This window comes from Sitophilus oryzae, unplaced genomic scaffold (assembly GCF_002938485.1).
Source record: "Sitophilus oryzae breed Bouriz unplaced genomic scaffold, Soryzae_2.0 scaffold_907_pilon_pilon, whole genome shotgun sequence".
Lineage (NCBI taxonomy): Eukaryota > Metazoa > Arthropoda > Insecta > Coleoptera > Curculionidae > Sitophilus > Sitophilus oryzae.
The window spans coordinates 2,364,448-2,388,924 of NW_022147536.1; the positions used below are offsets into that span (position 1 = coordinate 2,364,448).

A 24,477-nucleotide genomic window follows, 5' to 3' on the forward strand; every position below is an offset into this window, starting at 1 on the left:
CAGACACTTCTTATGTAGATAGCGGGGCCCATGTAAGCTTTTAGGATAAAAGTATGTTTCATTTCCCCTCGAAAATCCGTAGCAATTTTCAGGAAAACATCACTTCATCTTTTTTTCGGAAAATTGATGTAGAAGTAAGCAGATAACCGGAGTGAATGGTATTGAGAATCAGACATATTTTTAAAGAAAAAGACAATGTAAAATATAAAACATATGTTATAACGTGAAATAACACTTTTTGTTATTTTAAATGGAAGTATATTGTAACGTTTTTAGTTAGTTACATGTCTTTTTTATATATAATATATGATGTCTGGCTGATGTCCGGATTCCCTATCGTTTAGGCCGGATAATTTATTTAACGCGCTTGGCGTAATTTTTACGTTCTCTACACAACCCTGTTATCGTTTGACACAACCCTGTTATCGCTCTGTGGAGGCGCTGTCAACTCTCTATGCTGTCGACTGACTTTTGCTTTTAGCGCTCTGTAGCCTAACCTAACCATCCCGGCTTTTAGAAATGGTGATTATTTAAATCTTGCTGTATAATCTGAATCAGCTGCTATTTCAAAGCAACAGGGTAGAGTTTTGGATGTCCCAACCTAACTTGTATTTGTATTTTGCTGGCACGTTGGCGTCCCTTTTCTTTTGTCCTCCAGAATGTCACATGGAAGAAAGGGCATGTTCTTTATTATTTAGTGAGCCCTCGGAAGTAATTCGAGGGTCTTATGGACGTACATTATCTTATGGACGTACATTATCTTATGGACGGACTGTGTCCAAGGTACGGACGATTTCCAAGGTTATAGTCCTAAGTTATGGTCCAAGGTACGGGTAGTGTTCCCTTGTACCATTATCCTATGTACGGATGTCCTGTGAACGAGTGTCCCCAGTAGGAATGATTTTTCTTGCATATAAAGTGCCCCAGCGTGGATGTAGCTTGAGCCCCATGCTGCTTCGTTCATATCCATAAGCTAGTTATAGTTACGGCTGTTCCAATTCATGGTGTCCTCATTCTGGCCCCTTTTGTTGTATTGGATGGCCGAGTACAGAGATGCGAGCCCACCTCACGCTGTTACTGTTTGAAGCAAGATTATATAAAGAACAGCTAAGTTTAGATTTAAGTTTTAGCTTATATTTAACATTTAACACATTTTCAGTCTTAAACAATAACGTACATCTTAAGTAATATCGTACAGACTATGTTTAGTGGTTAGATTGTTAAGAACATTCATCTCGATTTAATGTTTAAAATATAATTTAGATCTTAGGTTTCATTGCATTACGTCTTGTAATGGTATTACTTTTATAGATATTATTATTGCACTATTTTAACAGATGAATAACCAAACATAGATTCTAGAATCTAAAGGTTGCAACATCTTCGATTTAACATCACATAAAATATATCAAATTAATTAAAGTAATACTACATTTCATACATTCTCTTAAACTTTACATGTCTTGTATTTTATCATAGTTGTTTTCAAGATTTAGTACAACTCTTAACACCACTTTCTTTGACATATAACCACTATATATTTACTAGAACTTTACAATGTCATGTACCAGCAAAGAACACCATGAATGAATATAGTCACTAGTTTTAAGTAATAAACAACTGTGTTTTCTTTCTCTGTTCATGCCTGGCGCCCAATATTTATAATTTCGAGTTAATATTGTTAAATAGTTCTTTCCAGTGAAATACCTTATCCACGACTGCTCTACCAATGAAAAGCTGCCGTTCGCAGTGGTAATGTTTATAAAAAACGCTACAATATTATTACATTTTTGGAAACTACTCTCATATCTCTTATAGTTTTCGAGATAAAAAATAAAATATGTGTAAAATTGACAAAAAAGTAATTTTGAATAAGCGTTGGTAAAATCATGAATTGAACATTTTTAAAGTTGATTTGAGTTATAACGAAAGTCGGAAACACAAGTCGTTAGAAAACTATAATTAATTCAGCTGATATTATCTGACTTAATTAATTATAGGATAATTCAAAGTTTATGAATTATAGTCAAACTTCTTTAATATTATTTTGAATGACCCGAAAAAAAATAGAGGGATAATCTACAAAATGAAATAAGATCCCATCAAAAACATAGAATGTAAAAAATGCCAAGTCTCGCAACACAATTCCTCCGCTATAAAAAGTTATGAGATCTCATGTAAAACCAAGTCAGTTTATTTTATTTAGTCTCTCTTTAAGCACCTATTCAACAATTTTGTTATAAATTGTTAGTATCAATATTAGTCACCCTTATTTCTATAATAATTATAATGACTTGGCAGTTGGACGATATTATTTTCTACAGTAATTAAAAACTTCATTCTTAAGTGCAACGTTTAGATTTACTTAGTAATCGAAATAGTAGATTATTCTTTTTTTATAATTATGGTGCACTTTAATTTTGTAATACTAGTTTTAGGTTTAAATGAATTGTGTTGTAATATTTTAAGCTTAAAATTTTTTACTAGCAGACCTTGCAGTCGAACATTGTTCTTTTTAGAACCTCTTTCAGTGCAAAGTGTACAAGATAGGTTAATAGCCGTAAAAAACTCATCGTAACTTAGAATATTTTGAACGGGAAAGCGCTAATAATGGACCTTTATTTCCGGTAAGTGCTGTCAAGAAGGCGAGTTTTGTTGATGTAAATAATAACTGTTTATATATTTATAATTAATTTATTTTCGTTTTCTAAAATATTTTAATTAAAAAAAAATATGTAAACGTGTGCTGGTCAAGCTTAACCACGTGACTAAAAGTTTATTTGATATGAACTATACAGGGTGTTGCAACGTCGAGCGGGACATAGGAAATCCCATGTAAATTTTAATGGGGTCAATTATTGGCTTCCCTAATTATTTTAGAGAATAATTCTATTTAGGTTTATTGAAGAGCACTAAAACCCACATTCAAAAGAATAACTTTAGATATTTTTGATTAGCCCGTTTACGAGTTATCGCCGATTTCTTTTTAAATATTTCTCCTTTCTTGTGGCCCTGTATTTACTTATGAGCACCAGTCAAGATAAAGATAACTGTCAAATGAAGTTGTTATTTCAGAAATTTATCTATTTAGTGCTTTATTATTATTATTAAAAACTCATACCTATATCGAAAATATTAGCCATGAATTACACTACCGAAGAAAAAATATTGATGATTAAATGGTATTATCAAAGAAATAGTTATCAAAAGGTGTCGGACTGTTTGCTGCTCTGTATCCGAATAGACCGATACCTGGAAAATCTACAATCGCAAGGAATATCCAGAGATTTGAGACCAAAGGTACCCTAATAAATAACTGCAGATGCAAGGCAGGAACAAAGAGAAGATGCAAGAAATGATACCGATTTGGAAGTTTTATTGTGCTTGGAAGAGAACGATGGAAAGATCAGCACAAGGAAACTTGAGGACGAAATAGGAATAGATCACACTACAGCGTTTCGAATTTTGAAACGATATAAATACTATTCCTTCAAATATAAAAAGCACTAAGAGCTACGAGATGGGGACGAAATACGGCGGCAGGCGTTTTGTTTTGATATGATGGAAAGAGCAAACACGGATAGGGAATTTTTAAAAAACATATGTTTCACTGACGAATGCACGTTTACCTAACATAATGAACCTAATGTTCAAAATTATCGATATTGGAACAAAGAAAACCAACACAGGTTTGTCGAAACAAGGACGCAATATCCACAGAAACTAAATGTTTGGGCAGGTATATTCGGACACAATATTATCGGGCCATTAAGAAAAAATTAAATTGGCCAGCAAGGTCTCCTGATATTGCGCCAAATGATTTCTTTCTCTGGAGCCATTTAAAAACCAGGATATACAAGGATAAAAAATACCCAAATCTAGACGAGTTAAAAAATGCTATTTCTGCCGAATGCAATAGAATTTCAGTTTACCAACTAGCGAATGTAAGAAGAGAATTTTATGATCGCCTGGGTTATTGTCTAGCAGTCGATGGAGAAATATTTGAACATCTTAAATCCTAAAGTTCTAACAATTTAATAGTACCTAAATTAATAAGTTATTGAATATTGTAATAATACTATTGTTGGATTCTATCCCTTCCTCCCATCCTTTACCCGAAAAACCTCAGTGGGTACGTAGCCGCAGTCGAATAGGCAGAGTGACAAGATCGGCCGAGTACACAGTGTACACCTCAAGCGCAGAGCTATCCTCAAGTGTTTATAAGCAAAAAATCAACAAGTACGAGTCCAGAACGGGAATAAAGGTGAGTGCCCACAGTCTGATACATTAACTCACCCTAATGAACTGAGCCTTAATTCTCGCCCGTAACATTGGTCCTTCCGCCGCAGATCCCTTTCTGAACTACATACATATTTTACTTATACTCAATTAAATTGATTATCATAATTAATTTCTCAAAATTATCTAAATATCATTAATATTTTTTGTAATATATTATTTTAAATATATTCAATAAAATAAATTCTCGAACAAAATCTATATTTATCTTCTCTTTAACGCAGTAAAAAAAAAAGGTACATTTTTGTCACTGGTTCCACTGACCAGCAATTTGCGACCGACCGATCGATTTTAAATTGCCGTACCGGTGTTAAAAGCGATATTTAGCGCTGTTTCGCGATGCTGGTCCGGATATTTCTTTTTACGCTCAAATTTATCGATACGCATTTAGTCTCAACTGTAGTCTGTTCGCTCTCTTAATAATTTATTTTTACTCTCTCTCTCTCTCTCTCTCTCTCTCTCTCTCTCTCTCTTTACTTATCACCTTATAAAGTAACTTTATAAAGGTGATAACACTACTACTTTCTCACCTTATAAAGTAAAAATATAATAATTATTTTCTCATATAATATTTTATTGTAGAATATATCATTCTCTCTCTCTCTCTCTCTCAGTTAATTATTATATTCTATAATATTTTATTTTCTCTCACATTATAGCATTCCATTTCTCTCTTACGCTCTAATTAATTATTATACTCATTTTCGCTATGTCTGCAGACGCTCGCAAATTAAAAACTCTTATAGCTCAACGCTCTGTAGAACTTACTAAAATTCCGCTGATCAAGCTCTTGAAGATCCAAATTTTCACCCCTAACTTTAGATGTAGAGCAAAACACTTAGAAGATATTTATAAAACTTTTGATAAGATTCATAATAATATAATTTTATTAGTTTCCGCACAGGATAATGGCGATATTGATCCTCATGTCAAAATTGAAACTGAATTTAATGATGATTATTTTCACATTGAAGCATTATTCACAAATTTATTTCCACCAAACGAAATCGGAGCTGGATACTACACAATTACAAAACACTACTGCTCAATGTTCAGTAAAACTTCCTAAAATTGAGGTACCCCATTTTGATGGTGAATTTAAACATTGGCAAACATTTATCGATATGTTTGATTCTCTTATACACTGTAACTCGTCTCTTAGTGATATATCGAAATACAACTATCTAGTGAGTTTCTTACGAGGTCCTCCTTTAGCTTTGGTATCTAGTACTCCACTTGCCAATCAAAATTATAATATAGCATATCAAGCCTTAAAAAATAAGTACGATAAGAAACGTTTGATTGCAAAAGCTCACTGGCAGGCTCTAGAAAATATTAAGCCCATCTCTAACGAAAATAATCATGAAGCTCTAAGAAATATGATTGATATTTATACTCGTAATATTACAATTTTAAATAACTTGGGTTTTCCCACAGAGAGCTGGAGTTTTGTGCTATTTAATATGATTTATGATAGACTTCCAGAAATTTTGCAAACTAATTTTGAACTGGAATGTGGCTCTGTTTTATCACAAGATATGCTATACCTCAAATCATACGATACACTCATTGAATTTTTAGAAAAACAATGTTCAGCTAAAGATACAATCTCTCTAACTAAATCGTTTTCTCATTTTAATAAAAATAGTAATTATGACAAAACTAAAACGAAGTATTCACAAAAAAGTTATAAAAATAAACCTACCTCTTCCTTTGTTGTCAACACTCAGTTGAAACAAAATTTAACTTGTCAAGTTTGTAACAAGGATCATTTTATTTATAACTGTCCAGATTTTATTGCTTTTACTCCAAAACAGAGATATGATTTAATTAAATCCCGAAGTTGGTGCTCAAACTGTCTCGGCACTAGACATTCTTCTAAGAGTTGTAATTCTCGTTCCTCATGCCGAACTTGTGGCAAAAAACATCATTCGCTTTTACATTTCGAAGGTCAAATAACAACTCCTGTAAACGTTCCTCCATCCACTTCATCGCAAACTCTTCCAGTTCTGCAAGCAAGCAGCTCTATCTCAGAAGTTGTATCTACAAATTTATTTGCAAAACATAAGAATAAAGCTCTTCTTTCTACAGCATTAATCAATGTTCAAGATGCGTGGGGTAATTTTCATGTAATACGCGCTGTAATTGACAGTGGAAGTGAAAGTCACTTTATTTCAAAATCTTGTTTTAATAAATTAGGTTTATCTAAATTTTTCCTCCCCATCCAATTGTGTGGCATCGGGAAAAATATTTCCAAAGGTTCTCACGGTGTTAGATGCAACATTAAACCTATTGGAAAGTCTGATCCGATCTACTCCTTGGAGTTTATTATATTAAACGAAATTAGTGATAATTTACCGATTAATTCTCTTCCCGTTGAACAGTTCTCAAAGTTTTCTCAATTGCCCTTAGCTGATCCCAACTTTCACCTCTCTAAACCCGTAGATATACTTTTGGGTGCAGATATTTATGGTTTCTTGATAACAGGAAACAAACTCCTCTCAGATCCAGATCAACCCGTCGCTTTAGAAACTATATTTGGATGGATAATTACAGGAAGAGTTAAAACATCTAGTGTTTCACTCTCTGTAAACTCATACTTTCTTACCTCTTATGCTTCCTTGGATCAATCACTTCAAAGATTCTGGGAGTTAGAGGATCCACAATCCTCGACGCTTTCTTCAGATGAAAAGCTTGCCGAAGAACACTTTTTGTAAAACATTTTCATGCACTCTTTCTGGACGTTATAAAAGTATCTTTACCATTTAAAACTTTGGAACCGATCTTTGAAGGTTCTAGAGATGTCCCTTCGTAGATTTTTCTCGCTCGAAAACGATTGCTTGAAACCCCCAACTTTATTCTCAATATTCTAATTACATGTGTGAATATTTAGATTCTCAATATATGATTGCCGTGCAAAATCCTTCTCCCAACGCTTATTCTTATTATCTTAGAGTTGTCTTTGATGTTTCCGCTCGAGATTACACAAATAAATTAAAACTATTTTACTTCGATTTAGATCGCATTTGATTGTATTTGCTAGCGATATTAAACAAATGTTTTGTCAAATTCTTGTTAATGAAAATCATAATGAATACCTCAACATTTTGTGGCGATTTAACGCTAATGAGTCCATTCAAGAATACAACTTACTCGTGTTACTTTTGGTTTAAGCTGTAGCCCATTTTTAGCCATTCGAGTTATAAAACAAATTGCTTTAGAAAATTTAGTAAAATATCCCGAAGCATCAAAGATTTTAGATATGGATACGTCTGTCGATGATATTATATCTGGTTGCGATTCTCTTTCTCTTGCTATAAAAATTCAACGCGATCTCATTTCTATACTCAAACACAGCGGTTTTGAACTTAGAAAATGGACTTCGAATAGCTCAGATTTTCTTTCTCAGTTATCTCCAAATGAATGCAAAATGGATTCTTCTCTCTCTTTAAATATAAATTCTCTTTCTTCCTCTAAAGTTCTAGGACTAAACTGGAATCCCTCTACAGATGAATTTTCTTTGATTCACCAGCGTTGTCCTTGACAAACAAAATCTGTAACAAACGCACTATTCTTCAAACCAAACCAAACTCGCAAGCATATTCGATCCTTGTGGCATGTTAGTTCCTCTCACTCTTCACCTAAAACTGATTATACAAGATTTGTCGAAGTTAGGTATACATTGGGATGATCCTGCTCCCAATAACATTGCTACATCTTGGCATCAACTCGTTCAAGAATTACCTTGTATTTTCTCTCTCAAAGTTCCTCGATATTTTCTCACTCTCAAATATTTATCCCTGGAAGTACATGGTTTTTTGTGATGCTAGTGAAAAAGGCTATTGTGCAGTAATTTATTTTAGGATAATTCTTCCAGATAACTCTGTAAAAACAAATTTTGTCTGCGCTAAAGGCAAAGTAGCTCCACTCAAAAAAATCTCAATTCCAAGACTGGAACTCTGTGCAGCCTTACTTCTGACCAGGTTAATTGATTTCGTTAGAACTTCTCTTACTAATAAACTTATTAATGTTAGTACGATTGTATGGTCCGACTCGATGGTTGTTTTACATTGGCTTAGAAGTGAACCATATAAAGTGGAACACCTTTGTGAGCAATCGAGTTTCCCAAATTCAAGAGAAATTACCTCCTTCTTGTTGGCGTCATGTAGTCTCCAAAGACAACCCCGCTGATCAGGTTCTCGTGGTCTTCAACCTAGCGAGTTACTCAACAATGCCTTATGGTGGGCGGGACCTCCATGGCTAAGCCAACCGGAATCTTATTGGCCGCAATCAATTTTTACTTTTCCTGAAACTGAAGAAGAACAACGAAAGTTATATTGACATGTACTTCACAGCCCTCATTGTTTGATACTCTCTTTGAAAAGTTCTCTTCTTTTTTTCTAAAATTATAAATATTGTCACGTTTTGCAGACGCTTTCTCTATAATACTCGACATTCTAAATCTCGTAAAACCTCTCCTCTCTCGAAATTTGAAATAAATGAAACTCTAGAATGTATTTTAAATGTGTTCAATCACAATATTATGCTAGGGAAATTCTCTTAATAAATAATCGCAAATCTCTACCTAAATACTTACGAAAATTGACCCCCTTTCTCGACACCAATGGAATTCTTAGAGTTGGTGGTCGCTTGCTTTAATGCTTCTCTAAATTTCTCTCAAAAATATCCCGCACCTCTTACCCAATAATCATAAATTTACTACTCTACTCATAGAATATACTCATAAACTCTATTTGCATCCCGGTCTCCAAACTCTTCACTATATTCTCGCTCAACAATACTGGATTGTTTCTGCTAGAAAAACAATTCGTAGTGTTCTCTTTAAATGTCCTCAATGCTTTCGCGCTAATCCAGTAATGCTTCAGCCTCCTATTATGGGAGATATTCCTGCTGTAAGACTTTCTCAAGTAAAACCTTTCTCTGAAGTTGGATGCGACTATGGCGGTCCATTCTCTTTATTAAGATATCGTGCACGAGGTGATAAGTCCTATAAAGCCTATATTTGCTTATTTGTGTGCATGGCCACGAAAGCTTTGCATTTAGAACTTGTTTCCGACCTTTCCTCCGAGACTTTTCTGGTTGCACTGCGTCGATTCATTTCTCGTAGAGGTCGCTGCAATCATATTTATTCCGATTGTGGAACGAACTTTGTCGGAGCTTCTAGAGAACTGATTAATATGCTAAAATCCGCCGCTGAGCAAGAACAAATTTCCTGGCACTTCAATCCTCCAAGCGCGCCTCATTTTGGTGACCTGTGGGAAGCAGGAATAAAGTCTGTAAAACTCACATTAAAAAGGGTTATTGGTGATCAATTGCTCACGTATGAGGAATTTTATACTGGTTCAAATAGAAGCAGTGCTTAATTCTCGTCCATTGTGTCCACAAAGCTCTGATCCTAATGATTTGTCAGTTCTTACTCCAGGACATTTTTAACCCTAGAGCCGTTAAACGCCCCTCCGGAAGATGATCTTTCCGGGATAAAATTAAATCATCTCTCGCTGGCAGTTGATATCACGCTTGCACCAAAGCTTTTGGAGCCGATGGTCTAAAGAATACCTTCAAACACTTTTACAAAGAGCTAAATGGAATGAATCTACTATTCCAATAGAAATAAACTCGGTTGTTTTAATAAAGGATGATAATCTAATTCCGCTCAAATGGAGCATTGGAAGAGTCTTAGAGATTCACCCGGGCCATGATCGTGTTACACGCGTGGTTACTTTAAAAACAGCAAAAGGCATTCTTAAAAGACCAGTGACAAAGATATGCCCACTGCCTTACTGCAAATCTCAAAATTAAAATTTACTCTCTAAAAAAAAAAACATAATCGCAAAAAAAAACATAATCTCATTATAAACATAATTCACATCTCTTATTTAATTACTTTTCTCTACTCTATAACAAATGTAAACTCTCTTAATATTTAATTAAATCACACTCATGCATTAACCCCAATAATGCATTTTTCTAAATTCCTCTAAATTTAACTCCATAAATTTCACTCTTACTTTCTTTTAAACATAACGCATTTTTTCACTTTTTTTTTTTTTATTTTACTTTACTATTCTCAAACGAAAATGGAAAATATTTCATTTTGGTGGGCGGTATGTTGGATTCTATCCCTTCCTCCATCCTTTACCCGAAAAACCTTAGTGGGTACGTAGCCGCAGTCGAATAGGCAGAGTGACAAGATCGGCCGAGTACACAGTGTACACCTCCGCGCGCGCGCTATCCTCAAGTGTTTTATAAGCAAAAATCAACAACTAGCGAATGTAAGAAGAGAATTTTATGATCGCCTGGGTTATTGTCTAGCAGTCGATGGAGAAATATTTGAACATCTTAAATCCTAAAGTTCTAACAATTTAATAGTACCTAAATTAATAAGTTATTGAATATTGTAATAATACTATAATTAACCTTGTAATTGATTACTTTATTTTACTTTAATTCATATTAATTTGTATTTATAAATACGAGTACATCTTTAAGATTTCCGATGTAGGAATGAGTTTTCAATAATAATAAAGCACTAAATAGGTAAACTTCTGAAATTACAACTTTATTTGACAGTTATCTTTTACCTTGACTGGTGCTCATAAGTAAATACAGGGCCATAAGAAAAGAGAAATATTTAACAAGAAATCGGCGATAACTCGTAAGCTAATCAAAAATATCTAAAGTTATTCGTTTGAATGTGAGTTTTAGTGCTCTTCAATAAACCTAAATAGAATTATTCCCTAAAATAATTAGGGAAGTCAATAATTGACCCCATTAAAATTTACATGGGATTTCCTATGTCCCGTCCGACGATGCAACACCCGGTATCTTGGCAGTTAATAATAAAATAAAAAGAATGATTTACACATATCATTCATTCGTTCTACTAATTGCCTAAGCCTGGATAGTTTTTATGGGGAAATCAGTGCGGAAATCGGGGAAATGAGAGAAAAATCGTGCTTTTCCCTCGAGTGTTGGACAATAAAAACTGAGCTGCAGCAATAAAACGCTGATCGATTGGACTAGAAATAAACGGATCACGCGAAAATTCGCTAGCCACTCCACTTATTATCGGACTAGTCAATTAAACCATTAGCAGGGCACTGCATGTTGGTGGCTCAAATTAAGAACTTGAATTTAATATCGTTACTATTTTTCTCGTAGGTACTTTAAAATGTGATGATTAAAAAAACATATAAATTAAGCATTTCATTTTTTTAATAAATAAATTGCTGAAATGTTTTTTTTAATCGGTTTGCTAATTTTTTAAAAATCTGTATATTGAACATGTATTACTCTATACCGGTGTGTCTCAAAAGAGGCTCACCCCTATAACTTTTATTTTTTCAGATAAAAAAAAACGAGATTTGGCATGTTAGTATACGATATAAATTAGGATTGATTCACGTATCCAATTGTTTTTGGTTACTTCCTGTTTCACCGGAAATGACTACAATTTTTGATTTTTAAATGGCACCGAAATTCGATAGAAAATGACATTCTGAATAGAATGACATATCATATGTCAACTTTTGACATTTTCGCTTAATAAAAAATCGTATTTCAAAATTTAATCTATAGAGTGGCCATGATAAGAACACTAATTCTTAATCAAGGAATCTTGGAAAAGTAGATTTGATCGTTTAATGTTTTTAGTGTCTTATCCTGGCCAGTTAGAAAATGCTTAAATCGTATTTTTAATCATATCTCAATTTTTTCAAATGGAACGAGGGTGGCTCATTAGCATATTTGGGAAAAGCATTTTTTTTACAAATAATTTGGTACCACACATTTAGTATTTAGAGTCAAATTTTCGCGAATTTCATACGCGAAAATGTCAAAAGTTGACATATGATATGTCATTCTATTCAAAGTGCTATTTTCTATCGAATGAAGTAAAAAAAAATACCGAGGGTGCCAATTAAAAATGATAATAAAACAGTTTCTGTTGAACTTTTTGTATAAAAACATTTCAAATTTATTATTTCAGTCTAATAACTATTTAAACGTTCTCTAATCTAGTGTGAGTACATATTATCACTGCAAAACCTTTTTTTAAAATAAAAGCATACTCACACAAAAGTCACCTAGAAGTACAACCACTCGGAAGAAATAAAATTAGTTAGAGCTGTTAACATTTACACAACTCATTCATTGTAATTATAAATTGTATAACTCTTCAAGAAGGAAGCCTTTCGTTGTAATACCAAATAAATGTCTATATCATAATCTCCAGACCATATTATTTCGATTTTTCATTTTAATTTTTAACGAGAATGAACGTTCGTCTTAAAAGAATGTTTCTGTGATAATGTAAAATTAAAATTAAGTTGTGTAAATGTTAACAGCTCTAACTAATTTTATTTCTTCCGAGTGGTTGTACTTCCTAGGTGACTTTTGTGTGAGTATGCTTTTACTTTAAAGAACACAAGTTTTAATTAAATTAAAATAAAAAAATAATTCTTCTACATATGTAAATTAAAATAAATTATAATTTGTAAAAATTAAACTAAAGTAAATATTAATTTTCTACAATATATAAATTTGAAATAAAAATTAAAATTCAACATATACTAATTATAAAATAAAAAAATAAACATAATTCTTAACTTGTTCCTAACATAAAAATATATAAAAAAATATATCACTCAAAATAAATTTAACTAATGCTTAAGTAGATTTCTTTGAAATGTGCATTGAGGTATGATTTGATTATTTCCGTGTTTTTTTCTTTCAATTTATCTAATTATAGTTGATTATACGGCTCCCCTCACCTTATGATTTTAGTCTTGTTGTTTTTAATTTTTCAAATTTAGCATACCATATTGTTATCTGTGATTGAATAATTTTTGTGATAGATATAATTGTTTGACTTTGTAAAATTTTTTTTTTTGACTTTTTAACTTGTGATTGTATTTTATAAATTTGACCTCTGTAATTGTTTTAGCTTTGGGCCTGATGATGGGAATATTTTAAATTCCCGAAACATGTCACCCCCCTTGCTTTTTTAAGCATTAAAATTTAAATTAAACAACTTAAAGATTGTGAGTTATTCTCCTTTGACCCTGCCTTCAAAGGTTTTGCTTTGATAATAACTATTTCGTCAACATGTTTAATTTATGTCAATGATGGCAGGTATTGATAATTTCGATTCCAAATACCTCGATTACCATTACTCGTAGCGATTTTTACCAAGAGACATTTTTTATGTAAAAAATGTCGTAAATGTATATTTTTTGACTCATTAATTTTAAACATGTACGGACGAAAAGTTATTACTCTTGAAACCAGTTAAAAAATATGTAGGTGGCGCCCTCTACAAGTAGGAGTCACATTGACATCAAAATCAAATGTCTCATGTTAAAAAACTTCCATACACCAATTTTCATCCAAATATGACGTTACTTCAGAAATTATTTGGAAATAATCGAAATAAAAATGAAACTTCTACACCCTGTATCTCCCAAACTATGCGTTTTAGAACATACATTTATACGAACTTGTTTACTTATTTTTATCTGCAGAATTTGCTGCCAAAGTTTCAGGAATACTATTCGGACCACCCTGTATATGGTAAACATATAATGATAAATTCCTGTTGTTTATGGTTTTATTAAATTTTATTTGGAATTGAAACCAGGTATAACATCCTTACTATTTTAGCTCGAGTCTCTCAACTGCGCGACGAAACATCCTCAAACAAAGATTTCTATTAAGCCGCATCATGAACAATGTTGAAAGCGGCGTTTTAGCATCGTAAAGCGCTCGTATCTGTATCGATTCGGGCTCTTGACAGCGAATGCGATCGTCCACGGTTGCTTTTATCGTCGACTCAGCGAGAACGCGGTGCGAATCGTTAGGCACGTTGCGTCAACACGAAAGAGCGAGAGGCAACTAGCGATAGCCAACGGTAGACCTAACTCCTGTTGAATGAATTTTAGCTTTGGGAAGTATATATTAATTTTAAGTGTTATTATACATATTCCAGTTTAAGTTTGCATGAGTTTGACGATGTAAAGCTTTTATAACCAGAACTTAACATAATTTAAAGATTTAAGCAAGTAAAAGAGCTTCCAAAGAAAAGAGAATCATGTACAAGTAAATTATGTCAAAGCATAATATGTATACAAGATGAGTCTTAAATTAGTGCAAATATTTTTAGGGGTAGTATATTTTGAATCCAGAAACACGTCTAAGAAGTTATTTTTGCAAAAAATTGAAAATTCGGAATTTTTTGAAAAAAATTCGAAATGCTAAGAATATTGCTTCGGAGACAGTCTTGATGGCATATTTTAGCGAGATGGCAAGGCAGAAAAAGCCATCTACTCTTTGGGCTACGTACAGCATGATACGGACAATGCTAGAATTAAGGGAAAAGACTGACATATCAAAATATCACAAACTCGTCGCTTTTTTAAAACGCCAGAATGTAGGTTTTAAGCCAAAGAAGTCTAGCATTTTTACCAGGCAAAACTTGAAGGGTTTTCTCACGAAAGCACCTCAAGAATTCCTTCCTATTAAAGTAAGGTTTTTTTTAAATGTTTTTTTTTGTTTTTAAATATTTTTTCATTGTTTTAGGTTGCGCTTATAGTAGGTGTGTCTGGGGCATGTCGAAGTGATGACCTACTGAAGATGAAAACTACACATATTGATATTTTAGAAAACAAAATTTGCATAGAAATTCCCGATACAAAAACTTATAAAAGCAGATCATTTATGATAACTAACACAAGTTGAATAGAAATTGTGAAAGAATTTATACAGTTACGAAAATATATTGAAAATAAAAGAGATTTTTTAAAAACCGAGTGTGGGAAATGGAAGAGGGAAGAAATGTAGATAATTTGACACTTTCAATTTTTTTAAAAGTGAGTAATGTCAGTATTACATATGTGGTTGTAAATAAAATATATTAATGTACTGTACATTTAACTGTAATTTTTTAACTGGTATTATACATATTACAGTTTAATTTTGCATGAATTTGAAAATGTCAAAGTTTTATAATTATAAATATAATTTGAAAATTTAAGCAAGTAAAAGAGCTTCCAAAGAAAAGTAAATCACGTACAAGTAAATTATGTCGAAGCATAATATCTATACAGGGTGGGTCTTAAATAAGTGCAAATATTTTTAGGGGTAGTATGTTTTGTATCTAGAAACACGTCTATGAAGTTATTTTTGAAAAAAAAAATTGAAAATTCGGAATTTTTTGAAAAAACTTTGAAATTTTTTTAATTTTTAGCTGAAAAAACATAACATCTCCATAATGGCAGCATATGTAGTAAATTAAATTTACAAGAAAGAAAACCTAAAAAGATACAGTGGTTCCCAAAATTGAAGCAAAAAATCATTGAAAATTTTTTTTTTTTGAGGTTCAAGTTAACGTCTCCTTTCTGGACGGGACCTACTTGTTTACGCGGAATCCGAACCGCGGTCCTCGGCCATATCATGGTCAATGGCCTACCGACTTAGGAAGTGTCTAAATTAACTCTTACTCACGAGATATCCGATCTCATCCGGCCTTGAACCGGCGTGAATGAGCAGTGTGTATCAATAGATTTTACACTTTTCCCTTTTGGACAACAGCACGATGCAAAGTTTCGAACCGGTCACTCGTCCATCCACTAGCATCGCCTTACGTCGCTTAACTTCGGCGTTCTAATGGGGGGCCGTTGTCCTTTTTTTTAAATTTCAAAGTAAAATATTTTGGTTATTTTGGACTTAGAAACGGTAAAGAGAAAATATTTTTTTTTATAAAGATCTATCAGCCCTGAAAATATTTGCACTTATTTAAGACTCACCCTGTATAAGTAACAAATTTTGATGCATTAAGAATATACTTTAGATGGTCTGTATTTTTTTGTCCGAAACATACTAATCTCATTTTCTCTGATTTTTTTCCTAGAAGCTTTCGATATACAGGGTGGTCCGAACTGTATTCCGGAAACTTCGACAGCATATTCTGCAGATAAAAATAAGTAAAAAAGTTTCTATAAATGTATGTCCTAAAATGCTTACTTTCAGAGATACAGGGTGTAGAAGTTTCATTTTTATTTCGATTTTTTCCAAATAATTTCTGCAGTAACGTCAATATTTGGATAAAAATTGGTGTCTGGGAGTTTTGTAATACGTGAAATTTGATTTTGATATCAAAATGACTCCTACTTGTAGAGGGCACCACCTACATGCGTTTTAATTGTTTTGAAGAGTAATAACTTTTCGTCCGTACCTGTATAAAACTACGGACTGAAAAAATATACATTTCCATGACTTTTTACGTAAAAAATGTCTCTTGGTAAAAATCGCTACGAGCAACCGTTCTCAAGATATTTAGAATGGAAATAGTCAACACATGTCATTATTGACAAAAAATAAGCACGCGTTGAATATAGTTATTTGACTGAAATAATAAATTTTTATTTTTTTAAATTACTCATAAATTTTTCTGCGAAAATATGATAGTTAAAGAGTTTCTGTTGAACTTTTGGCACAAAGAAATTCAAATTTATGGTTTCAGTCTAATAACTATTTAGCCAACATGTTTAATTTATGTCAATGATGACAGGTATTGATAATTTCAATTCCAAATATCTCGAGAACCATTACTCGTAGCGAGTTTTACCAAGAGACCTTTTTTAAGTAAAAAAATTGCAAACGTATATTTTTTTACTCAATAGTTTTATACAGGTATGACCGAAAAGTTATTACTCTTCAAACCAGTTAAAACATATGTACGTGGCGCCTTCTACAAGTAGGAGCCATATTGACATGAAAATCAAATTTCTCATGTCAAACAACTTCCAGACACCAATTTTTATCCAAATATTGATGTTACTTCATAAATTATTTGGAAAAAATCGAAATAAAAATGAAACTTCTACACCCTGTATCTCCAAAACTAAGCATTTTAGGATATACATTTATACGGACTTTTTTACTTATTTTAATCTGCAGAATATGATGCTGAAGTTTCCGGAATACAGTTCGGAGCACCCTGTATATTGATAAAATAAATAAAAATATATTGGAACTGAAAAAAAGCAAAAAATTCATCGTAACGAAAGCCAAAGATAGAGAAAAAAGATAGTAGATAAAGAAATCTCATCTTATTTTTTTTTGATGGTAAATTGAAAAGTTTTTTGGAGTTCTGGAGTTAGAAACTTATGGGCATTAATTTTCCATCAATAAAGTCGCTTATTTCAGTAATATTGGTTCTTGATTTAAAACATCAAATCCGTATTGATTTAGTAATTAACTCCTGCAAAGGTTAAATATATTTGACATTTATGAATCGACAAAAAAGTCGACACAGTTTTTTTACATTTTTGTTGTAACCAATCTGTTAATGATGTTACAGTTATAAATATAATATATTAGCATTTATTTATACTAAAAATATATACAGGTTGCCCTAGTAGATTGTTCTATTTCAATTTTTGTTCAATGTACATACAGGGTGTCCCAGAAATAAGTGCAGATATTTTAAAGGGTATACGTAATCGAGGACGCGATTTTTAAATTCATTTTTGCCAACCATGGACATATTCGGCGCCATATTTCACGCTGGAGATTCAGGTGGTAGCTCTGCTGTAAAAAATGTCAAGTCGCCACATTTATTTATTTATTTCCTGACATTGTCATTCGTTTTGATACTTTAGTTTTGTATATTATAAGGTGCCCGATGGTGTAGAGGTACAGGCTCTCGTCTACCAATCTGAAGGTAGTGGGTTCGATTCCCACACCTGGCATTTTTATTAAAATAAAAATAGTTTGGATATCTAGGTCGACTCAGCTAAATGAGTACTTGGGATTCACAATCCTGAGGTAATAATAGGCGGTTGAAGCGTAGTGCTAGCCACATTACCTTCTTTGTATACCGAACGGCTCTAGTATGGCAAGCTGTACCTAGCTACTCCCAAGGCGTTAGACCGCTATATACGGGAGCTATTATTATTATTATATTACGAGTTTTGGTTTAAATAAATAGTGTTGTGACACTTTAAGCTTCAAAATGTTTACCAGCAGACGAGTGCGAAGTGTACAAGATATAGCTTAATAGCCGTAAAAACTCATCGCAGCTTTATTAGACTATTTTAACGGGAAACCGATAGTAATGGCCCTTTATGTCCCTTAAGCGCTGTTAAAAAGCTGAGTTTTGTTGATGTAAATAATAACTGTTTATATATTTATAATTAATTTGTTTTTGTTTCCTAAAATATTTTGATTAAAAGAAAATATGTAAAAGTGAGCAACGCTGCACCGGTTAAGCTTAATCACGTGACTAAAAGTTTATTTGATATGAATTTATTTTATCACTTTGTTGTATAAATGTATTTTTGTTGTATAAATGTTGTAAAAACTAAACCAAACTGTGAATTTTTAAAAGTTTACAAACAAAAAAAAAGAGAACTAAAAGTAAAATCTCTATTTACTTTAGTAATTACCATCGAATTTGATTTATTTGCTACGAAAAAGCTTTCAGTTTGGTTCTCCTTGCACGTATACGCGTCTATTTATATTAAAAACATTAAAGCTACTTTTATCAGTGTCTAATGCTACTGCTGTAGAATACTGAAAGTCGTTTCCGACAGCCAAAGACCGATCGATAGCTGTAAAATGAAATATATCTTTGTTTTTGTTCGGACCATTCAATTCGTGTTTAACATTTTAAACTGTTCGAAAGTATCAAAGTGATTTTGTGATATAAATAGAGTCTGTCCAACGAAAACATCCTTGTGTAAAATCGCTTATTTCTGGGGCTTACTCAACCGGGTCTCACAATGCAAATTCACCTCAAATATCCATTTAGTTGGTCATTGGTAAGCACTCTCTCATTGTACATGAAAATAACAAAACAAACATTTACTGATCTGGATAAAATTAATAGTTAAATAGTAAGACTCACCCGGGGGTACTCTGCCCCCTAGCCACTGATATATTCTATTCAATATATCCCATTCCATATTTTCCATCTAATTCAAATATCATTCGGTTATATATTGGTTAATCATCTTCAACAACTAGCTAGTGTCACCTGAAATAGTATAGGGGCTTCCCCCGGACGCAATTCTGCCGCTAAACAGATTCGCATCCCAATCGAATAAGCTAATTGGGATACCTCACTAGTCTCTCTACCCCAACGCCGCATCATGTCAATCGAGAAGACAAGGAAGACCTCAAACTCTCAAGACCAACCTCGAAGGCAAGACGTCACAAGAGGTTTTCTTCTGGTCAAACGACCCGTTGCCTTACAGTACTTGCAACGTTTATAGTCAAAAGACTCTCAACCCCCAAATATCAGCTCTATGACAAAACAAAACATAACAGCCGGCTGGCCAGTCTACTACTGACCTGCCGCAGGCAAGCTAAGCCTCCTCTTACATCACAATTTTACCTGATCACAAATATTTACATCGCTTGCCAATGAATCATACTATTTTCTCTAATCGACTTTAAAATAGAGTGTTTTAGCATTACTAGATAAATAAATAGAGAGTTTCCGAATTATAAAACCATTATTATAACCAACTTATTTTCCAAGTTTTACACCTGACAGTGATAGATGTGTCTGTCATTTTACTTTCAGAATAGTTAAAACACATTTAGGGTGTGTTAACTATAACTTAAAAAATATTGGATTTTTTTTAGTGAAATAAATGGATTGGTATGAATGTCATCTGCCTTTTTTCTGTCATCATCTGTCTAAATCTTCCCTACGGACTATAGGTTCCCCAGGCAAGGTCCCCCATTAGTGATGGGATAACTCGAGCGAAAATTCACTCGAATACTCGATTATTGAAATAACCGATATCGCTCGATTATGAACGAGCGATGCAAGTGACGAGTACTAAGCGACGAACGCAAGCGATCCTAGAATGAAATAAATTGAAATCCGATTTTAATGTGACATACTAGATAAAAAGCCGAGCGAATTTTCTGCATACATTGCAGGTAGTAAATTTATACCACGTCGTATATACCGGGTGCGTCGCAAAAGTGGCTCACCCCTATTACTTTTTCTGTTATTTTCAATTGTTTTCTGTCACTTCCTGTTTCACCGGAAATGACTACAATTATTGATTTTTAAATGGCATCCTCGGTATTTTTTTTTACTTTATTCGATAGAAAATGACATTCTAAATAGAATGACGTATCATATGTTAACTTTTGACATATTCGCTTAAAAACAAATTGTATTTTAAATTTCAATCTAGAGTACCATGGCTGTGTTAAAAACACTAATTTATAATCAAGGAGTCTTGCCCTGGCCGGTTAAAAGATGCCCAAATCGTATTTTTGATCATATCTCAATTTTTTTCAAATGGAACGAGGGTGGCTCATTAGCATATTTCGAAAAAGATTTTTTTACGAATGATTTTATACCAAACACTTGGTACTTCGAGTAAAATGGTCGTTATGAACCGCACGTTACAATTTCAAATAAATGTCAATGTCAAGGAAATGTCAAAAGTTGACATGTAATATGTCATTCTATTCAAAGTGTCATTTTCTACCGAATAAAGTAAAAAAATACCGATGGTGCGATTTAAAAATCAAAAGTTGTAGTCATTTCCGGTGGAATCGGAAGTGACCGAAAACAATTGAATATGTCAATCAATCCTAATTTATGTCATATACTAACAAACCAAATGTCATTGTTTTATCTGAAAAAAATAAAAAAGTTATAGGGGTGAGCCACTTTTTAGACGCACCCGGTATATTTATCCGTTGCGTATCTGAGGGACAAAATTTTACGACCTACATCGACAATGCTTCGAAATAAACTGAATCAGGAATCAGGCGATCAAGCGAATCGCTCGCCGCTACTTGCCGTTCGTTACCGAAAGAATATGTGCCCTGCGCACGCAGCTTACTGCTTGGCGCTTGGCGTTAACGAGTACTTACAACATGCGACGGATAAAAAACCGTATTTTTAAATACGAGCGATATTTCGCTCGAGTGATCACTCGGTTATTGCAATCGCTTGATACTCGAGTACTGGATTAATGAAATTAATCGGTTTTTCCCATCACTATCCCCCATATTTAAGCGAGTTTAAATAATTTGATACACCCACATCATCTTTGTCGAGTATTATACAGGGTGAGTCTTGAATAAATGCAAATATTTTCAGGGGTTGTATATTTTGACCCTAGAAACACGATTATGAGGTTTCTTGCAAAAAAAGAATTAAAAAATTCGGATTTTTTTGAAAAAAATTGATTTTTTTTAAATTTCTAGTTTAAAAACATATTTTCTTGATAATATGGCAACGTAGATAGTAGATTAGAAAATTATAAGACAAAAAAAAATCAGAAAAGATCCAGTAGTTCTCAAAATTTAAGGAAAAATTTATTTTTTGGTTATTTTGGACTTATTAGAAAAACGGCAAAGAGAAAATATGTTTTTTGAAATGTTTGCACTTATTTAAGATTCATCCTGTATATTATACAAGGCGTTTTCTATATAAATTCAAGTACACTTGAATTGGTAGAACATTTCGACTCCAGAAATACGACAATGAGGGTATTTCTTCAAATAAAAATGTTTTTAAACACATTTTTCTCCTCCTGACAAATTTTAAGAAACTTTTTAGTACCGCAGGTTCATTCTCTAAAATTTTTTGATGGTGTTATTGAAGCTTTGTAATGTTGCCAGCTCGCACATAATCCCTTAGTGTTTATGAATATCGGAAAATTGTTTCTTAGTGCTCAATTTCGTCATTTAAGAAACCTCATTTCAAAATGTCATACTCCTACAGATTTTCAAAATGTTTATACAAACTTTCACCTTATGTGATGAATTTCCAAAAATCTCTTCCTAGTTATCAAGTGTTACTTACCCTGTATATCAACTTGTAAAATTACTACGGACAAAACTTCACTACAACAAATGTTGAAACTGACTGATGCTTTGCGATGTCAAAATGACTTTGAAGTTTTGTTTAATGTGGTTAACCACTAGAATTTGGAAAATAATAATATAGAAAGCCTATTAATGTGGTTTTCAAGAGGGTCAAAGATTTAAGGGAGAGCAGGTACATGGAATATATATATACGGACCAAATTATAGACTCTAAAAAACCCATTGTCAAAGAGCTAGGAATGTGCCAAGCTTTATACTTGTAAGCAAAGGGTACAAGAATGTCAACCCAGATGGCTTTTGTGGTCACTTAAATCTATTTGACCGTTAGATGACCTAGTATAATATCGCATACCATTATATCAAATACAACTTGGGAGTATTTGACAGTCCATAAAGCATATGGTTAGCCAGAAGAATGTGAGTATACCATAAGCATCTTACGAATTTTCTCGCTAGGTCCTGTAAAGAATGGAATAAAAAAAGTTCTCATTTATAATTAGAATGACGGATTCAAATTTGTTTTGTGCTCTAATACTGTTGCCAGCTAACTTTGTTTTTTTGGCAAAAGTCGCTTAAATTCCAGGTTCTCTCTTTAGATTAAAACAACCATAATAAAAAGATCCGAAAGAAACGATTAAAACATACAAATGACAATTTAGAAAATGCCAATACAAACTGTATGCTGAAATTCTGACAGATTTACTAACATTTCGTGATCCTAGACTTCGCGATCTAATTGACTATACCTCAACAGCTCATTAACTCATCGACTCAATAAATAACCAACTCACTATGAAATAGTGATGGGTTGTTATTTAACTATCTGTTATTTTATAACAATTATTTATAAATAACATAACGCAACCGTTACTACTTCTAAAAAATAACAGATATAAAATAACGACACGTAGAGATCAGCCGCTCGTGAAACGAAAAACGAAGTTGGCGCTCTGCACCGCCACGAAATTCTATGCTGCTCGAAGCAATTCCAAAAACAACTAGTATGGATTATGGATGGAAAACATGTTATTTCGACAACCATCGATACAGGCGGAGAGATACAATGGACAACGGAGTGGGGAATGCGCTAAGGCGCGGCGCGGCGAACGTAGCTGCATCGGTCAATGGTCATGTGGGGTTTGCAACAGCTTAAAAAAATAATAGGATATAAAAGAAGCAGGTTTTTGAAACAGTTGCGGGCATAACGCCTGGCGGTCGAAATAACAGGAGTGGGAAAGGAACGCTGCTGCATCGGTCGATTGTCGATGGCGGTTCGAAACAGGTTGGAGAATAACGCATCAGTTGTTTTAGATACATTCTGTTTCAACCTGTTAGGAGCATAACGGGCGGAGGTCGAGATATTATGGCGCTGTATGTTTCAGTACTTACTTATTAAGTTTCAATATTTAGGTATTTATTTATTCTGAAAAATTTTCAGAATAATATTTTAAGATTTTTAAAAAATGTATACAGGGTGTTTTGAAAATCTGGTCATTGATTAATCACGATCCTGCTTAAAGACCTTGACGTAAAAAGCTGATTTTGCGAAACGGATTGACTTTAGTGTGTAGAGGTTCGATAAGAAGGATTTTTGAAACTCGAATTCTAAGGGGTGAAAGTACTCTCAAATATTAGAATATTTTTTATTTAAAAACCGGTGAGTTTTTCGGAAAAACTCTTAAAACTCGTTTATTTTATTATGTTGTTTTACATATTTTTAGATTTTTAAAAAATATATACTGGGTGTTTCATAAAATATGACCATTGAGTAATCACTGCTTAAACTGCTTGACGTTTAACGCTGATTTTGGCAAACGGATTGACTGTGGGGTTGAGGTTCGATAAGGAGGGGTTTCTCGAATCTCAAATTCCAACAGGGTGAAAACGCTCTCAAATATTACAATATTTGTTATTTAAAAAACGGTTAGTCTTTCGGGAAAACGCCTGGACACGCATAATTTATTTTGTTTAATTTACATATTTTGAAATTTTTAGAAAATCATACAGGGTGTTCCAAAAAAGTTGAGTAATTGATTAACCATGATTCTGCTTAAACTGCTCGACGTTAGAAAGCTTATTTTTGGCAAATGTGAGAAAATTTTATCTAGTTTGTATGTTAATGGAAATTTTGTTTTGCTTTATCATCACCATTAGAAATTATTAATTCGACGCGAACGAAGTCGCGGGTACACGCTAGTTTAAGTCTAAAATTAATTCGAACTCTAGTGTGTAGTTGGTTTACTTATGAAGAATATACTACACATTTTCTTATATTGCTATTTTTGACCGCAA

General features: G+C 33.0%; 2 protein-coding genes across 2 annotated transcripts in view; one reads left to right on the plus strand and one right to left on the minus strand.

Moving 5' to 3' along the window:
• Positions 1 to 24,477, minus strand: part of LOC115890705 (sodium channel protein 60E) — a 312,784-nt gene that overhangs the window by 204,125 nt on the left and 84,182 nt on the right. The gene's annotated exons all lie outside the window — the stretch shown is intronic.
• The window catches only part of LOC115890687, a 44,367-nt gene continuing 29,066 nt past the window's right edge, over positions 9,177 to 24,477 (plus strand). The window contains exon 1 of the mRNA XM_030910988.1: positions 9,177 to 9,640. Within this exon, the coding sequence (XP_030766848.1) occupies positions 9,177 to 9,640 (464 nt within the window). The remainder of the gene's footprint in view (positions 9,641 to 24,477) is intronic.